This window comes from Papilio xuthus, unplaced genomic scaffold, assembly GCF_000836235.2.
Source record: "Papilio xuthus unplaced genomic scaffold, Pxut_1.1 DF827714.1, whole genome shotgun sequence".
NCBI lineage: Eukaryota > Metazoa > Arthropoda > Insecta > Lepidoptera > Papilionidae > Papilio > Papilio xuthus.
The window spans coordinates 1,990,522-2,008,946 of NW_013530935.1; the positions used below are offsets into that span (position 1 = coordinate 1,990,522).

The 18,425-nt window shown below is 31.2% G+C and overlaps 1 protein-coding gene and 1 long non-coding RNA gene across 6 annotated transcripts; both read left to right on the forward strand.

The window, feature by feature from the left end:
* The first annotated feature begins 2,267 nt into the window (after positions 1 to 2,267).
* Positions 2,268 to 3,901, forward strand: LOC106116657 (uncharacterized). Its single transcript, XR_001227834.1, has 4 exons — positions 2,268 to 2,311; positions 2,604 to 2,774; positions 3,251 to 3,424; positions 3,512 to 3,901. It is a non-coding gene; the product is annotated as an uncharacterized LOC106116657 (long non-coding RNA).
* A 2,653-nt stretch (positions 3,902 to 6,554) lies between these two features.
* Positions 6,555 to 15,711, forward strand: LOC106116576 (vesicle-associated membrane protein 2). Of its 5 annotated transcripts, none has more exons than XM_013310453.1 (8): positions 6,555 to 6,932; positions 12,157 to 12,277; positions 12,835 to 12,913; positions 13,211 to 13,290; positions 13,568 to 13,619; positions 13,733 to 13,756; positions 14,765 to 14,796; positions 15,425 to 15,709. In XM_013310453.1, coding segments are annotated over exons 1-6 (348 nt in total). In that variant the 5' UTR covers positions 6,555 to 6,930; the 3' UTR covers positions 13,747 to 13,756; positions 14,765 to 14,796; positions 15,425 to 15,709. The 5 variants fall into 5 exon arrangements, 4 of the variants coding, with proteins under 4 accessions (XP_013165907.1, XP_013165904.1, XP_013165906.1 ...); XR_001227828.1 differs by lacking the exon at positions 6,555 to 6,932 and adding an exon at positions 8,317 to 8,546 and having other exon boundaries at positions 14,765 to 14,816; positions 15,425 to 15,711; XM_013310450.1 differs by lacking the exon at positions 6,555 to 6,932 and adding an exon at positions 8,317 to 8,546.
* The last annotated feature ends 2,714 nt before the right edge of the window (positions 15,712 to 18,425 follow it).

The window sequence follows — 18,425 nt, forward strand, 5'->3', positions numbered from 1 at the left end:
GTACGATCATGATTGCATTAGGATTTTATCGAAAATATTAAAGAAAAAATATTAACAAAGGTAAATTAACAGTGGTAGGAGCCAGCAACAATACCTACTGCGCAAATTCACCGTCTCTATCAGTGAAATACCACGACCACACAGAATACAGGCTTCAAGTGGAAGCAATTCCGTGTTTGTCCGATGACTGTGTGCAAATAACGCGCCAAATGGAAGACCGTAATCTGCCTACTTCTCTGATTTACGTACTTGAGTTGTTAATGTTTTCATTGCGAAGTAATTGAGATAGGTAATCCTTACTAATATTATAAATTCGAGAGTAACTCTGTCTGTCTGTCTGTCTTTCTTTCATACAAAAGTACTGGTCAGATTTAATTGAAATTTGGTACACAGTTAGTCTAGAGCCTAAAACGTTTCTTGTCTCTTCCCTTCTGTTCTTTTATGTTCCGTTCCGTTCTATTCTGTTGCAGTTACATGTTGTTGGTAACATGCACCAAAATTAAATTTTTTACAATTTATGTCAGTTTGTTCCCGTTAATCTCTGAAATGGATGGACCGATTTTGACGGGACTTTTATCGGCAGGTAGCTGATATAATGAGGAGTAACTTAGGCTACGTTTATTTTAGAAAAAATCGACGAAGTCGCAGGCACAGCTAATTTGAAATAAGTTACACAGTGAGTCATTATTCTCTTTGAAAAAGACACAGTTAAAAATATGTTTTTGTACATGTATTACATCAGTGGAAACGGTCGACAAACATGTTACTACTATTCACTTTATGTAGCACTCAGATAGTGTCCTAAAATCCATGCCTATGAATACATTTGTAGCATTTAAAACAAGCCCTAGTATTATGCTCTAAGTACATTTTCGCTATAAAATGTAAACTTGTGCCAATATTAAGTGCTCTGGTTCGTGTGAAAATCGCAGCTGCGCATTTTATAGGTTCGATAAAATGATTCTTGTATTATGACTACGTAATAAAGTATCTTTGTTTATTATGCTTAAAATATCACTTGTTTTAGGCTAATATCTATTTTCTTTTATTTATTTATATCGATGTATAATTACAGAGAGCGTCGGTGGCTCAGTGGTCAAGCACTTGACTTGCAATCTGCAGGTCCTGGGTTCGAATCCCGCCATGTACCGATGTGTTTTTCGATTTCCGATTTACATATGTACATTTATCCGACGTTCTTACGGTGAAGGAAAACATCGTGATGCAACCTGCACATATCTAAGAAGTAGTTCAAAGATATGTGTGAAGTCAACCAACCCGCACTTGGCCAGCGTGGTTGATTATGGCCTAATCACCCTTAACTTAGGGTAGGCTCCGAGCCCCTCGGTGGGGACGTATAGTGAGCAGACGATGATGATAATTACATTTAAAATCAATGTATATATTGGCTTGTAACACACCCTTGTATTGTGAATCGCAATAATTTATGCTGGACTTGAATTCTATACATGATTGTTTTTTTCGAAAAGCACAGTAATTTACATCCTATAGTTTCACTATAATTTTACTATTATTAACATTTCTAGACGTAATTAAAAATTATGCTTTTATAATCTTAACGAACGTTTCTTTCGGAATATATGCTAATATTTAGGTATAAATAAAAAGTTTCGAATCGGGGTTAAATAAGCAACTTGAGGGCATGCAGGCTGTTTCACTCCTACATTTCAGTCACGTACAATTGCGTTGCATTCTTTTTTAAATTCAAATGGCACAGATTATACTAACATGTTTAAACAACGTAAACATTACGTCAAGGTTTTCTTTCCAACGGGGTCTTTTTATTCCAATTGTAAAACATACGCAATATGTAAATCTTACTAATATTATAAATGCGAATGCTTAGATGGATGGATGTTTGTTTGAAGGTATCTCCAGAACGGTAGAACGGATCTCGATGAAATTCGGTAAAAGAATATAGTCTGGAAGAACACATAGACCACTAATTTTAGTTTTTAATTCTTCGCGGACGTAGTCTCGAGCGCCAGCTAGTATTTTAGAATTCTTCTTTAAATTAACCACGTACATTAATTAAAGATTAATGTAGTTGCGAGCTATAAAGTGTTATAAAATGAAGTGTAAAATAATTAACAAGACGATATATTACCACTTTCCAATAAGTAAAGGAAACCGTGTAAGTTCAGAAGTAAATTAGAAATACAAGAAAACAATTTGCAAAGGTTTTAATGTACTGATTTTCGAGTGAATGCCAAAAGCAATGTATTATCATATTTTACATTTATTTGCAACACTAACAATTCCACATCTAAGCGTGCAACATTACAATCCTGTATGCTTTTCTTTTTATTAATAATTTCATCATTCATTGAATCAAACGAAGCTGAATTATAGTCTATCTGTTCTTTCAGACTATGTTCTACATCTATGCTAAATTGCAACGAGATCCATGCAGCCGTTCTGGAGATACCTTCCAATAAACATCCATCCATTCACCTAAACATTTGCATAATATTAATAAGTTAAGTGAAACGTTGCGAACACCCTTAGTATTAAAACATATTGCTATCTCTATTTTTCATTTAGACAATGAAACCACATTTAAAGGTATAACATTTTTTCAGCCTTTACACATCTGTCTTCTAGCTGATATTTGTAATCACACAGATATCCCACAATGCGGAGAAGATAAAGTTTCTTTAAACAAGAGATTATTCCTCGATGAATGTGACATGTTTGAATATAACTGCGATTATAAGAAAAGCAAGTGCTCGTAATTTTTAATTATTCCACAAGTAAGTTTAGGATAAAAGTTTGGGTTAGTCAGCAAGGAAATAAAACAGGGAGTACAGCTTTCTATTTTACTATAAATCAATAGACAATATTATTGAGTTATTAAGTTGCTTTGTCAGCGCAAATTAAAAAAAGTAGCCTTATAATATGACCGCACACATCAACTAGCTTTGAGTCCCATCAAAAACAGCTAAAAGGTTTCGGAGATTACCCTGAACAAAGGTGTCTTGCGGCAAAGCAAATGTTATAAAATATGTTTTTTCGATATTTCATGCAGACATTCCAGACTTTATTAGCTGTATAGGTTTAAAAGGGATTGATCCTATGCATGTTTAGGTATTGCTTAAGATCATGGCGGCTTTTTGTTATTTATAATCTTCAATTATAGACGTATAAACTGTTAAAAGAAGTTTGAAATACTTTATATAAAGTAGAAAATATGAAAGCTGTTACGATCATCAACCTTCAACGTTTACAGATTATGTTAAAATATCTTACGATGAATGTAAACACGAAGAAAATCAAGCTACCAATAAACTTTCTACATTGGTAGAGTCCGCGACATCATCTATAATGGAAGATAAAACAGTATCTCAAATTTGGAGCTCTACAGATTCAATTCCTTTAAACTCAACAACTGTTAACAATGATGGTTAGTATTAGTTTTTATAATTGCCAATCTTATTTATTTTGCAAGAAATCAAATTGCAAATTAATCAAAGATCAACATGATATTTAGGTAATCAAACAACTGTTAAAAATATAAATAATACAACTAATAAACAACCAACACAAAAGAAGTCTACGATAGAAATTAAAGCAACCACAGATAAAATTATTAACAAAGAAACAACTTTATTATATTCAATTGATACGTCAGCACCTAAATACAATACTAAAGCTACAAAATTATGTACAAGAACACAAACAACTTTGTCTACAAAAACAATCAGCGAATCTCCATTACAAAACGTTTCTAATGTTCCAAGTGAAACGTCAAATTCACAGACATATCCAAATAAAATATCTTTTACAACATTACATACAACTTCAAATGAAATGTTTAGTACAACAAAAATGGAAAGTACAGAAACTATAAAACCCACTGATATTACTACTAAGAAAAGCATAACGGAAACTGCATTTAATTCTGTTCCTACTGAAGTAGCCTCTACAAGTAAATTAAATTCTGTATCACCTAAGAATCCATGTGGGGTGTATCCTAAACATTGCGATAGACCTATTTCTTGGGAAACAACAGTCAAAGGTGAAACTAGAGATTTTTATCGAATATTAAAAGCACGATACGGGGATAGAATGAAGGTTCTGAGAACAAATTGGCCTCGCCGTATGAAATATTTTAAAGATTTCAAACCAGACTTCTTCTATGGTCGACATACTGAAAGTTAATACGCTTAATTTTTATGCCTCATATTTTTTTAGTAAAAAGCGTAGTTTTTACCATAACAACCATTTACCATACAAGAACTCTGTTTTTTTTTAAGAAAATGAACGCTTGGCAATATTTTTGCGTAAAAGTATTTTGAAAATGGAATTTTATTATTTGGAAAATACTAAATTACTTTTACTAATTAATTAAAAGTTAGACAACAGTTGAATTGTTTTTGTTTATTCTGTATAATAAGGCTTCTGAGGTTGTTTAGTTACATTTCAACGTCCTTCAAGGAGAGCAGCACGTGTAAGTGATTTAGGGAACGTTTGACTTTGATGTACTGTCGAGTGATTGATTATTTTATAAGAAAAATGCTCGTAACCTCGCCTCTCTATACCTCCATTTTGAAAGTTCAATGAACCGTACAAGGGACTAAAGTTGAAGCCAGTTGTAGCAAACTTGTGTTTTCATGTTTTATGTTTATAGTTTACTCACTGCTTACTATATAACAATTTTTAAATGACCACTAAGGACCATCCTTACAAATTTAATAATTTGACTATCTATATAAAAAAAATCAATTGCTGTTCGTAAGTCTCGGTAAACCTCGAGAATGGCTGAACGAATATATCTTATCTTGGTCTTGAAATGTTCTAGGAGGTCTAGGAAAGGTTTAAAAGGTGAGAAAAATTCGAATAATTGTCGGGAACTAATTAAGTTTTTTTTCCATTTCACGCGGACGGAGTCGCGGGCAACAGCTAGTGTTCAAATAAAAATTGTGAAAAATAACATTTTTTTACCTGAGGTACAGTCATATCATTTCGCTCTTGTATAGTTCACGCTTAACTTCTTTTTAATTGCGATCAGTGTAGATTAAAGAGTAAATCATACAAGAATTTTGAAATAAAAAACATAATAAATAGAGGCTACAGGTTTGTGCGATACACGGAAGATCGGTTCGGAAGTCCGATTACTTTGCCGACCAGTACAGGCGAGGTCGGTCAGTTCAATATACCGATGGACATACTACTAATATAATTCTATTTCATTTTTTTTTATAAATGCATGTTGCAATTACTGGCTGAATACAACATAAGTTGCAATGGTAGAACAAAAACTATAGGTAAAATCTAAATAATCATTCAACTAAAAATTTTCTTTTATTTTTAAATTTTAGGCAACACAGCAGTGCAATCAGTCATTAAGTGGTCCTTAAGGTAGTAGAGATTTAATGAAAAATAATACACTAAGGTAACTAAATGGTGATTGTTTAAATAATCAATTGCGACAGTTAGTCATAGCCCTATCATATATTGTTTCCTTTCCAATATGTGCTTCATTTAAAAAAAGATCCAGATATTTAAATAAAGGTTAAAACGTAGAGAAGGTACGAGATAAGACTTACATACGTAGTTTGAAAACGATGCGGGCTTGTAAATTGCGTTTAAGTTAACTTGGATATCATCGCTTTCAAAACACGTTATACGACTAGATGATTGTAGGTGACAGCTTTTATTTATAAATCGAATTGTATTAGAAAAGTATTAGTTATGTAAGCACCAATTTTTTTCTGTAACTGGAACACCGCGTACAATCTTGACTGTACATTTAGATTATTTTTACTTATTTGTTTACTTATTAGATTCACTTAAATAATACTTTGAAACAAAACAGATTTAATAATACTTTCTATATTATCGTAACTTATTCGTAGAACAACTGTAGCTTAGTATCAAGTGTTTAATTACTTATTCGGAAATTATGCGTAGTTGCTACCTCGAGTGCTCCTGTGGGAAGTGTTATCTCGTATACTGACCTTGTTTTACTTAAATTAACAGTAAAGAGCTTTTTAAATGCTTTATTTTCCGTATCTTTTTAAAAGCATTTACAAATGTAAAATCAAAGGTATTTTGTGACGAATGCCTGAAGATAATTAAGCTACTAAGTTGTTATTTATAGCCACCTACAATATATTTTCATTTTGAAATAAATTCAGTTTTGTCAATTTAATACTGTTAAAAACTATTTTATGTCAAAGGTAAAGCTACGTAGGCGTTTAGACTGATTATTTATTTGTATAATAAAATTAACTCAAATTAGATGGCATTCGTTGGCACAATCTTGTCTGTATTACGTAACACCCACGTACCCAAGGAATTGATTTTTGTTCGGTGCCATCTTAATGCGCATGCGTCAAACCCTCACGCACACCCACGACTGGAGAGTTCACACATGCGTACTAACGACAATATTATACAAAGGAATTTCAACTTAAAGCAATTGAGAATAGAGTTTAAATTTGTCATGTAATATAGTATTGTATTTTTAGACTATTCGTACCTATTATGGAAAATACTGACGCGCCTTCTCCCATATACATCGGGAAACCTATTCGCGGAAGGTTTTCTCTTCGTTCTGTATCCACGAAATATCGTTTATTTTAACAATTTATAAGCGTTTATTCAATTTAATCGATATTATATCCTTTTAAACTCCGTGGGAGGATTTTCAGTGATAATAGGGGGTTGTTTTTTGAATGTAAAAGACGTGACTAAAAATAGATCGTCCGACATACTTGGGGAATCGTCGATACTTCTCATTCATGTAATACATTCATTTTGTGTTCAGCTGTGCTGGTATATAGGTCGGTTGAGACTTTACAAGAAAATTTATCAGTGAATGAACTGTATCCAAACTGAATAAAACACCTCTGTGAACGAAGACGAAGACACACCTCAAGTTTTCGAACACTAACGAATAAAAAAATGTAAGTATTTAATTTCTTTGTTACTTACAATTATTTCCAATTATAGTCTACTATAATTAAGATATGTGTGAAGTCAACCCGAACTTGGCCAGCGTGGTTGACTATGGCCTAATCACCCGTAATTTAGGATAGGCTCCGACCCCCTCGGTGGGGACGTATAGTGAGCTGATGATGATGATGATGATAATTTAATCAATATTCTTCGTAATTAGTAAGTTTTTAAATTAAGAATTTATAGTCAATAAGTAAATTAGAAATTACACTCCAGGGAGTTGGAAATATAAGTTGGGATGTGACGTCATATGAATAAAATACCTTTAAAAATAAATGTTATTGATTCTTTTGTACTAATGATTGCAATTACATTTACCTATACCTTAATGACGCCTGTTGAACATTTAAAAGTACCTTTGACGTGTCACAATGGAAGATGAAGAACTACCCTCGTATTTTTTTTCTAGAAAATTAATTTTATGTTTATATTTTAAATTACACATTTGTACATTTTTATATTTTTATAATTTACCCTCTTGTGAAATTTATTGTGAAATGAGTATAAAAGAAAAATAGAAGAAAAAAGAACCTTTAACTCTAAATGTATTATAAATATTGTGCTATTATTCTGATTCAAATTGGAAAAGATAACATTTTGGTTTGAGCTAATTTTTTTTTTAATATTTTGTAACAAATTACGTTGACAAATTGATTCTATGACGACTATTATATTATCAAACAAAATGACAATTTTCTATCCGTAATAGCACCTACTTTAGTAATCTATTTTCAAATATTAAAAAAAAATGTTGATTTTAAGAAGAAAAAAATAATCTTGACCCAGTCTAAATATTTTATTACAACGGTCGCCGACTCCATTCGCGATGAATTAAAAAAAAACATAATTTGTAGCCTATATGTTCTTCCAGACTATGTTATATATGTATGCCAAGTTTCATCGAGATCCGTTCAGCAGTTCTGGAGATACCTTCAAACGTCCGTCCATCGAAACATTCGCATTTATAATATAAGTAAGAAGTAAGATTGAGTACTGAAGTCTTAGTAAGTGTGAGTAATTATTGATTTATGTGAGGTCGGCGCACTTGATGTGCATTCAATGATCACGTGACCACCGCCTTGTGACTGCGTTCAACTTAGCCAACTACGTCATCAGAGACAACGCAACAAAAGTTTTTTTTTATAGGATCTACACTAATTAAGTTTTTTTATATATCCACGTGGACGGAGTCGCGGGCGACAGCTAGTATTATATATATGTATATGTAGTTGTAATCGCATTTTATCAAAATAGGAAATTCATATCCCGAGCTTTGTCATACTCAGTTTAAATTTAAATATATGACGATATAAAACTTAATTCCGTGATTTTGGCTCTGTTACATTTGAGACCATGTTAACTTTACTCCAATTGAATCACTAAATTACTTCCTTTAAAAGTTACAGATTACAGTAAAATTTGGCTTAATAGTTTTATGTTTGTTCCTACATTGTTTAATTTGTGCTGAATCAAGTTGTTTTTGAAATACTAAAGTGATAAATAAAGTTCGTACCTTGTGCATTCGCGATGTCTAAATTTACAGACAAACAACGTAATCAAAAGTAAGTAATCACGAGTAATCACGTAAAATCTTTCTATCCTTTTCTATAAAGAATTTCATGTTTTTATTGTTATTTTTTTTATCAAGAAACAAAACGACTACAGTTATTTTCCAAAGAGACTTTAATGATTGGTAGGTCCATTGTTCTTGAATGCGAATAGCTTGCGATATAAAAATGCACTAGAAACATACTTTTCTTTATATTATAAAAGAAACTAACAAAAGTGAATCTGAAATAAAATCTTTATTTTCATATGCTGTTAAATACGATAGTGATTAAGTTAAGTTTTTTCTTAATATCGCTCGGATAGTCGCGTAGTAGTAGTGTTAAAAAAAATTGTACGTTTCTCGCCTATGCGTGCCTATGCCACTAGACAGATCCTGATGAACTACTTAGATGTTCTGATGATGTCATACATTAATTATGCCCTAAAAACCTAAAAAAAGGACATAATGACATTATGTAACATTATTTTAATTTTAGCATTGAACGAAATTAAGGGAGAAATGTTAAGCTAGTAATTTGTTTTTCTTTCTAATTGATTCATTAAAACTTTCCCACTTACCGTGTTTCCGTTGCCAGTTTTGAAGTGCAAACGCATTTGGCAAGCTGCCCTAAAACCTTAAGCCTTTAATGGACAAGTCATGCAAAATAACTTGTAGCGCTCTCGACGGATATTTTTAGATATTTACAATTTTATATTTACTTACTAACTCTAAAATTAAGAAATTCAAACATTTCACCTAATAGCAAGGTTTATGGTTACTAATAGCGAAAAAAAAATATCTTGTTCCCTCTCAAGCAATTAACCAAAGTTATATTTTGCAAATCAAACCAATTCGCATTATATTATTACGAAAATATTCAAACATAATTTTGGTACCCCTGCCAAAAGTTTAGCAGCAAATTATCTAAAGCTCCATTTCTATCGAATGGATATCTCGTCAAGGGATCGAAAAGCAATCATTCGATCTGTACAGAAATCGGAATTCGATGAATTAAATCAAAGCCTCGTTCTCAATTTATCGAAACTAATATTCTCTGACCCGTTTATTTATTTGATCTCATTTACTTGTATAGGTTTGTAAAGCGTGTGTTTATTGAAGATGTTTTCATGTTTTATGAACAAAGCTCGTGTTCTTTACAAATCTTGTACTAAATCAACATTTATGTGTACAATAAAATTGGAGTGTATGTAAATTAGATAAAAAAAGCATTTCGCGAACGTAGTCTATGTTCGTGACTTTTTAAAATTTTATTCTGTTTGTCGCGAATACGCGTTTGTTCCGGGTGATATTTGGTACGGCTGGATTGATTTCGGCTGGACTTTTACTCAAAGGTAGCTGATGTGTGCCGAAGTAACTTAGGCTTTATTTTTTTTATTTTGATTCCGCACTGACGAAGATACGGGTAACCGCTATTTCTTAATGTAATTCGTCAATTTATAAATCTTACGATAATAGATGAATATATCAATTAAAAATGTGAAACAAAAGAAGCTCGCTAATTCATTAATTTAGTGACTGTTTTTTATTCAAGATTCCAAACATTTAAGATTTAAAACGGCGAAGGAAAACATCGTGATGCAACCTGCACATATCTGAGAAGAAATTCAAAGATATGTGTGAACCAACCAACCCGCACTTGGCCAGCGTGGTTGACTATGGCCTAATCACCCTTCACTTAGGGTAGGCTCCGAGCCCCTCGGTGGGGACGTATAGCGAGCTGATGATGATGATGATGAAGATTTAAAATAACTTGATTCTCCAAAGATATTCCTGAACAATTTTCTCTTTAATAGTGTATTTGGTTTATAATGTAAGAAAATGTACAATTATAACTGTTGAATGTAGAGTTTTCTCTACAAGTGTTACGTACTACGAATCAACAATGAATTTAAGTAACAAGTTGTTACATTCACTTGGCAACTTACCAACCAATTTTGCACATTTAATTTACCAAGTCAGATGCTCGTATTTTAACTTCAACATTTTCACAAATTCACTTTTACCTAACAAAAGTGATGTTTTTACTTTTGTTAAATTTCTTTACAACGGTCTCTGATAATTGTGAAATTTTTTAAATGGAGGGAGGAGAGAGGCTATTTCCGCAGTGGATTGTTACAAGCTGATGATGATATATAACTTTACATATTTCAAATACCAAGTATCGTAAACAGATCAACCATCATCATCATCAATAAATTATCTACTGACATCAAATATCACTTATCAATTTCTATAATCGCTAAAATTTTTCCTCATAAACCTCAGTAGAATACTTATACGAGCAGTGCTTCGTAAGGAAATTTAAAAGCGCTTCAATGCAACTTCAATTGGTCAGCACATCGTTTCATTTGTAGCGTAAATCCAATTTGCCATTTACATTGGACGTTATGCGCACAATTTCGTATATACATTCATCATTTTGATTGCTCTACAATATAACCAGTGATATATTACTTCCATTTTCAATTAATTATTTTACATAACAAATCTATCAAACGTATAACAGTGGTAGAGCCCGCTTTAACTTCGCACGAATCGGCCAGGTTCGCCCGGTGAAATACCACCACCACACAGAAGACAGGCGTGAGTGAAAGCAATTCCGCGTTTCGTCTGATGAGTGTGCGTACAGAGGCCTAGTTTAATCCTCTTTCTCTTCCCAATCTTTTTTTATAAGGAAAGGATGGGAAGTGGAAGTGGACTTGAGAGGATGCATGGAAAGGGAAGATATTTTCTTTCTGTGCATCCTCTCCTCCGTCGATTAAAGGTAGGCAACGCATATGCAATTGCATATGTCAATGGGCAACGGTCACTTCGCTATTTCAGCGATTTCAGGTGGCCGCTCGCTCGTTTGCCACCTTTTGATATAATTTTTTTTATCTCTGTATGTATTTTGTCAGTTAAAGTTCACGGGTAAAGCTTTGTGATTTTCGGTTTTCTTTTACCTTTTGTCTAACACATTGTGATATAATCATTCGACAACATTCTTTTGTGTCGACGCGTACCTTTTTTCCCTTTGTTTTTATTCACGAAGATATAAAAGATACATCATCTTTATCGGATTTTCCCTTTTTTACTGCGGCAATCTTACGAGGTCGAAAGTAAAAATCGACGAGTGCCCTTAGGAGACGAGAACGCTTCAAATTAGATACGAGAGAACTTCGTCGCACGGTTCGACGAAACTTTACAAATTAGAAGAGAATTCCTGAGCCGTAACAAAGCGACCATCTATGCGAGTCTTGCACTAATTCGCAATTATTTCGTTCAGATTTAATAAAAGTCTGCGTAGAGTACAACTATTATGTCTGTGATGAAGCGAGACTATCACTACATATAATCGAAATGATATTGTCCTGTTGTAAACTTTCTTATACTTTACGTATATTTTGTTAATGATTATTCTTGAAACAGTTTAAAAATTTGAACTTTAATTATCAAGATAATCAACCTGAAAAAATGCCGTATATCTCATAGAAATAATTTTTTGTTCTTTTAATTAAGAAGTTTTAAACTTCTACCTGATTTCGGCTATCTCTAGACACAATGAGAAACGCAAACAACGTCTGGTATTTTCATATGTATGAGGTGGTATGTTTTGTTTACAGGGCGACGACAGAGGGAGGTCTGGCCCCGGGCGGCGATGATATGCCAGTGGGAGGACCCAAGACACCGCAGCAGATCGCCGCTCAGCGCCGCCTGCAGCAAACGCAGGCCCAAGTCGATGAGGTATGCAGTGTACACGCACCTTTATAAACATTATATAATATTTGTATTTCCCGATTTCACCTGCTGAGACGATTTAAATTAAGTACAATCGAGTAAGCTGGAGTAATCCATGACCTGCATTCATGCTATATACACGCCAGACATTTAGTTGCGGAAACCAAAGCCTGCTACTCCTAAGTATAATAATTTCCTAACCATTCCTATTTCTTATAATCTTATCTTACTAATATTATAAATGCGAATGTTTAGATGGATGGATATATGGATGAATGGTTGGATGTTTGTTTGAAGGTATCTCCAGAACTGCTGAACGGATATCGATGATATTTGGCACACATAGTCACAACATAGTCTGGAAGAACACATAGGATAGTTATGTTTTTATTTAATTCCGTGCGGACGGAATCGCGGGCGACAGCTAGTAACTATTTTAAAGAGTGACTGTACTTCCGAAAAAAAAATATACTACCACACTTATCACATATCTAGAATCTTCAATTGACTACTAAGGGAGGTCTTAGTGTAGATTTAATAGTAATTAAAAATATATTCCCCAGGTGGTCGATATTATGAAAACAAACGTGGAGAAAGTACTGGAGCGAGATCAGAAACTGTCCGAATTAGATGACAGAGCAGGTGAGACAAACATTTTTATTTTGATGTCTTTTAATATCCGATATAAGGAACGAAATATTTCAAAGGCTGCCAGTCTTAAAAAATTGAATCGAATAAATCCTTTAAGCTTGGATAAAGTAAAAAAGCTGACATAAAGATTATGAAGAGTAAATCCGTAAAAATGTTGTACTTTTATTATTTTTTTGTGACAAGAGTTATATCAAACTTTAGCTAACAATAATACTAAAACTTTTTTGTAAAAAAAACTAATGTTTTTTAACGACGTTTTTTATATGAAGATATTTGTTTTTTTTTCAGATGCACTCCAGCAAGGTGCGTCACAGTTCGAGCAGCAAGCTGGTAAACTGAAAAGCAAATTCTGGTTGCAAAACTTAAAGGTAACATGGAAAAATAAATAATTTCTAACAAAAAACAACAAATACCAATTCTAGCAAATTAACAAAACACAAAATGCACTAATAATAGCACATGGCACATGTAGACGTGTGCACATGGCCAGCACTGGACAGTCCGATCTCACTCTATCAACAATGAGTTGCAGGTAGCTGTTGGTTATTGTACATTATGAACTCGACAGTTGGTACTACTGAACATTAAATGTACAGTTTTTGATATAAATTTTGTAATTAATTTCTATTTGCCATCATATTCCAGATGATGATCATCGCAGCTGTGATTGGCATCATCATTTTGGCTCTAATCATCGGTAAGTTATAAATTATAAAAATTATCTCGCACATAGAGAATGTCACTTTTATGTTTTATAAAAATAACTATGTTTTAGACTAATCATATCATTATTTTTTTCATATTTTTCAGCCAACTTTATGTGAACAAGTTTCGGTAATCGAAGTTTAATTTAGAAGTTAATTGTTATTAATGGATAGTTATGTATGTTTTTTTTTATATTTACTATGTTGGTATATTACTATGCCTTTCTTGGTAAGTGGGCGTAACGTTATGTCGTTGTATTTGTTGGCTTTATCTGTTCTAATTTCACTTCGTATGTTCGTATCTGTCTCTATTCAAATGCTGTTTTATAATAATCTCTGCTCCTATAAGTTGACTATTAACAAAAATTGTGACTGGGACTTCAATTTACTATATCACCCCTAACTTAGGATAAGCTCCGAACCCCTCAGTGGGGACGTGTGAGCTCATGATGATGGTAACTTGTGATAATCCTTTGATTAATGATTGTGTTAACAAAATAAAAAAAGTTAAATTTCATTTAATTCTGTCTATATTATTTTAACATAGAAGAAGAGGGGTGAGGTATTCAAGTTACATAATAGTCACTTTTTTTACATGAGTAGTCAACTTATAAAATATTTTCAAGCTTTAATTTGCAGCAATGTTTTACTTGTGTCAAATTGCTCTGTTAAATAATAAATGTATATTTAACCGTTAAGATGATAATAATATTCTGTGTAAAGCTATACAACTTAGAAATTATGGAATTGCTTAAGAACGAACTTGATATTCTTGGTCCAAGAATGCGATGCTTAACCCAACTTAACCTAAACCCAGTTTATTTCCGCTTCGAATAATAAATTTAATGTTGCTCGTATATGTTATTTGTCTATTAAAAGACATAAAGAAAGAAAAACTGATAATTACTCAACTAAGTTCATATTTAAAAAGGATTAATTTTACATTAATTAATATTAATTAGCTGTAAATTCACATAAAATCATTTATTTTAAGGCGTAAAAATATATAACCAACCAATACCTACATAACAATCAAAGCTTAATTATATAATCAATTGATTAATATTCAAGAAAGTTTATGGTTTTTCTTTTTAAAATAAAATAGGCATATTAATAATTATAATTTAATATTTTCTAGGTCTGTAAACACCAAAGGAGGATTGAAGCTGCGTATGTATTTTATTAAAAACGTTTAATATCAATTTACACTACATTATTTTTCTCCAATACCATTTTTTTTTTATAAAATACTAAAATAATAGTGTAATTGTACAAGAGAAAGTGTTTTGATATTGCAATTAACTTAACACACTTATGATCTTTTTTTTAAACAACAACAAACATTGTATACAACTTGAAATAAGTAAATAAACTTAAGAATAATCACCTGTAGTTTCTGCTATGCGAAATAAAGCTTAGTTATAATAAACTAGCTGTCGCCCGCGACTCCGTCCGCGTGGATATAAAAAAACTTAATTAATGTAGCCTATGTGTTCTTCCAGACTATGTATGCCAAATTGAATCGAGATCCGTTCAGCCGTTCTAGAGATATCTTCAAACACCCATCCATCCATCCATATCACATCCATCTTAAGCTCTTCAAGGCATAAATTCGAAAAAAAATGAATAAATAGTATCCTATATCCGTCTCCTGGCTCTAAGCTACCTCCTCACCAATTTTCAGTCACATCGGTAAAGTCGTTCTTGAGCTATAAATAAAGAGAGTGTAACTAACACGATTTTCTTTTATATATATAGATGTAACTTAAATGTAACTTAATTTTAATAAATGTTTCAGGTACTATATAACATCGAAAGCGGTGCCGGCGTTTCGTTTATTAAAATAAGTGTTTATTGAAATATTCCCAATTTATATATACCAAATATATAACAATAATGTTTCGAACATTTGAGTCTACATAATTTCATTATATACGTATATTTATTCTAAAGCATAAAATTATAATTCACGCGTCCTACTTTCGCCACTTTCATTCACAAACTGTGAAAAATCTAAATAGAGTATTTTTAGACGATCTTTTTTGTTTAAAAATTTACCTTAAATATCCTAAACACTTAGATATACTTAAGGCTTATCTATTTATATAACATCTCATAGTTTAATATTATGTTAATATATTTAATTATTTTATAATATATTTTAAATGTTTATTAGCCAATTATTATAACATAAAATGTTTATATAAAAAAGGCAAAATATCACATAGCTTTCTCTTTTTATTAGTACTTTCTGTATAACGAAAGCTATTCTATTCTATGCTGGTATGCTATTTCGGTAGACTTGTTTCCATAGGAATATATTTTTTATTTCTTATTTAGTAATGATAGCATTTGGATTCTTTCATGCCAGTTTTCAATAATAAAATAACATCTGAATTCTAATATTGATATACAATTTTTATCACTAATGAGATTGTCTCATAATCAATAAAGATTGTCTCTTTATTTGTGTTTATATTTAATTTATGATATTATTAAAATAAATTCAATATTGAAATCAACAAACTACCTCACAAATTTTTGACTTATTACTTATTTTTATAAACAGTATTAACTCTCTTCATTCTTTATTTATACCTTATAACTACAGTATGATTTTTTTTTATATTAACTGCATTTATTACTGATCTTAATTATTTTTGTTCAAAGAGATATGTACAAAAATAATTTGTGAAAAATTAAAAATGTTAATCTTTTCTTAATTTGTTTGTATACTATAGAGGAGCCTAAATTAGTACACACTACGTATTACTACCAATACTACTATTACTAGTAGAAAATATTACTGATAATTTTGTATACCATATTTGAATTCAGATAATGTTACAAAAGAATGTTACAAAAATAAAATGTTACACCTTCTAAACTTATTATGAGACATATTATGTATTCTATATAAATCACTAAATCAATAAGAAAGATCTTTTAAATATTTTTATTTATGAGTTAACAGTAAACAACCATCTTGATAAAGTTTAATATTTGTTTATAATTTATTACTAGATATATAACATAAATTAAAGATGGTTTTCGTAATGTCAAAAATTTTAATTATGTCGAAATATTTATATATTCATTTAAATATTTAAGAGCTTTATTTTATTTTAAATGCACCACATTGTTGTTGAAACTTTTATGTGTAGCTACATGTATAGATTAATACAAACATATAATTAATTATAATTAATATATATAAGCGAAATATCGCTACAATCATATGACCATGATTTTTGAAACACAATATTTTTATTTATTAATTTTGCTTAAAAATTAATAACGAATTTGATATATCTATAATTTATTTAAACTATTTGCTTAATGCAATGATTTTTTTATGATATTTTAATATTGTGTTTCAAAAATTATGGCTCTAAAATTCACTGTAAGGTAAATGAAAAACACACCAGAATATAATCGGCTTAGTTTAAGATTGCAGCATTTGTATTCTAAAGGCATTTAAGTTAATTGAAAAGTATTTAACGAAGGCTAATCTATTGTTATTTTGCTGATAAAGCAAGTTACTTTAATTGCAGTTACTATGACATATTATAATTTGTAATTGACGAACAAAGAGATCTATTACTACATATTAAGACTTATTATACATCCTTATTTCTATATGATTTCTATTTTATTTGTTGTTTATATTATTAATATCTTATATCGTTAACATTAAATGTCTTTAAAACATAAATGCGACAAATACTGTTCATCTAATTATAGAGATCGTCGATATAAATTTTATTAAAAAAAAAACAATATTTTTTTAATTGTACTAAATTATCAAAATTTATCATTAATCATAAATCCGTTACGATATATTTTTGGTACAGTGATTACTGAGGCACTAAATTCAAATTTAATTTATTTTATTTTACGACATCTCGATAATTAGGTAAATAGTATTAAGGTGAGTATAGACCAGAGCATTTACTTGTAACAGAACAACGAGCCGCTCTATATGTTCTAGTTTCCCCTAGACCACACGTGTTTTGGAACTACTTTTACCTGTATAATTCCACTCGTATGAAAGGTCCATTACACAGAGATGCTCTAGTGTATATTCACCTTTATATAAATATTTATAATATTTTAATTCAAGTATAAATATATGTATGAAATGAATCGAGCGAGTACCTACGTAATAGGTAGGAATAGAATTCAAAATAGTACGTAAATGGTCATAGCACGTTTGGCTAGATTACTTGTAATCGTAGACCCAGTTACATTATAATATCCTACATTTACGTAAATCGATTCTTTGAAAAATTGTATTAGACCAAAGGTTTAATAGATTAGTTAATAATTAAAGGTTTAAACGTGTATAGTAACTTCAAATTACCTTGTTCTGATACATATTTGAATACCTTTTGACGTCAAATACGTGTGGAAAATTAATATTTATTGTTATAAACATAATCAGTGTAATCATTATAAACAGATCGTAGATACTTTTATGATCCCTAGGTGTACTACCCCTATAACCTATTATAATATATTGCTTCAGTAAAATAAAGCAAATTTCAACAAAATAAAACTGTCGATTAATTTTATTAACTATTTAAAACGTCTCGATGAAAGAAGTTTCATTATACGTATTTTTACGTCAAGCGCCTGAAGGTTTTGGTGTTGCATGACAATTTATTTGTGTGATGTCGATTCCTGAATGCCAGGCGCTCACTAAATATTCATATACAGACTAGCTGTCGTCTGCGCCCTTGTGTTCTTCCAGACTGTGTTCTCCATCTATGCTAAATTTTAGCGAGATCATGCAGCCG

Coding starts and splice junctions, on each gene's coding strand:
- LOC106116576 (XM_013310450.1), top strand. CDS start 8,512: ATGTCTAAATTTACAGACAAACAACGTAATCAAAA. Junction 8,547..12,156: donor GACAAACAACGTAATCAAAA/GTAAGTAATCAC, acceptor TTTTGTTTACAG/GGCGACGACAGAGGGAGGTC. Junction 13,291..13,567: donor TCTGGTTGCAAAACTTAAAG/GTAACATGGAAA, acceptor ATCATATTCCAG/ATGATGATCATCGCAGCTGT.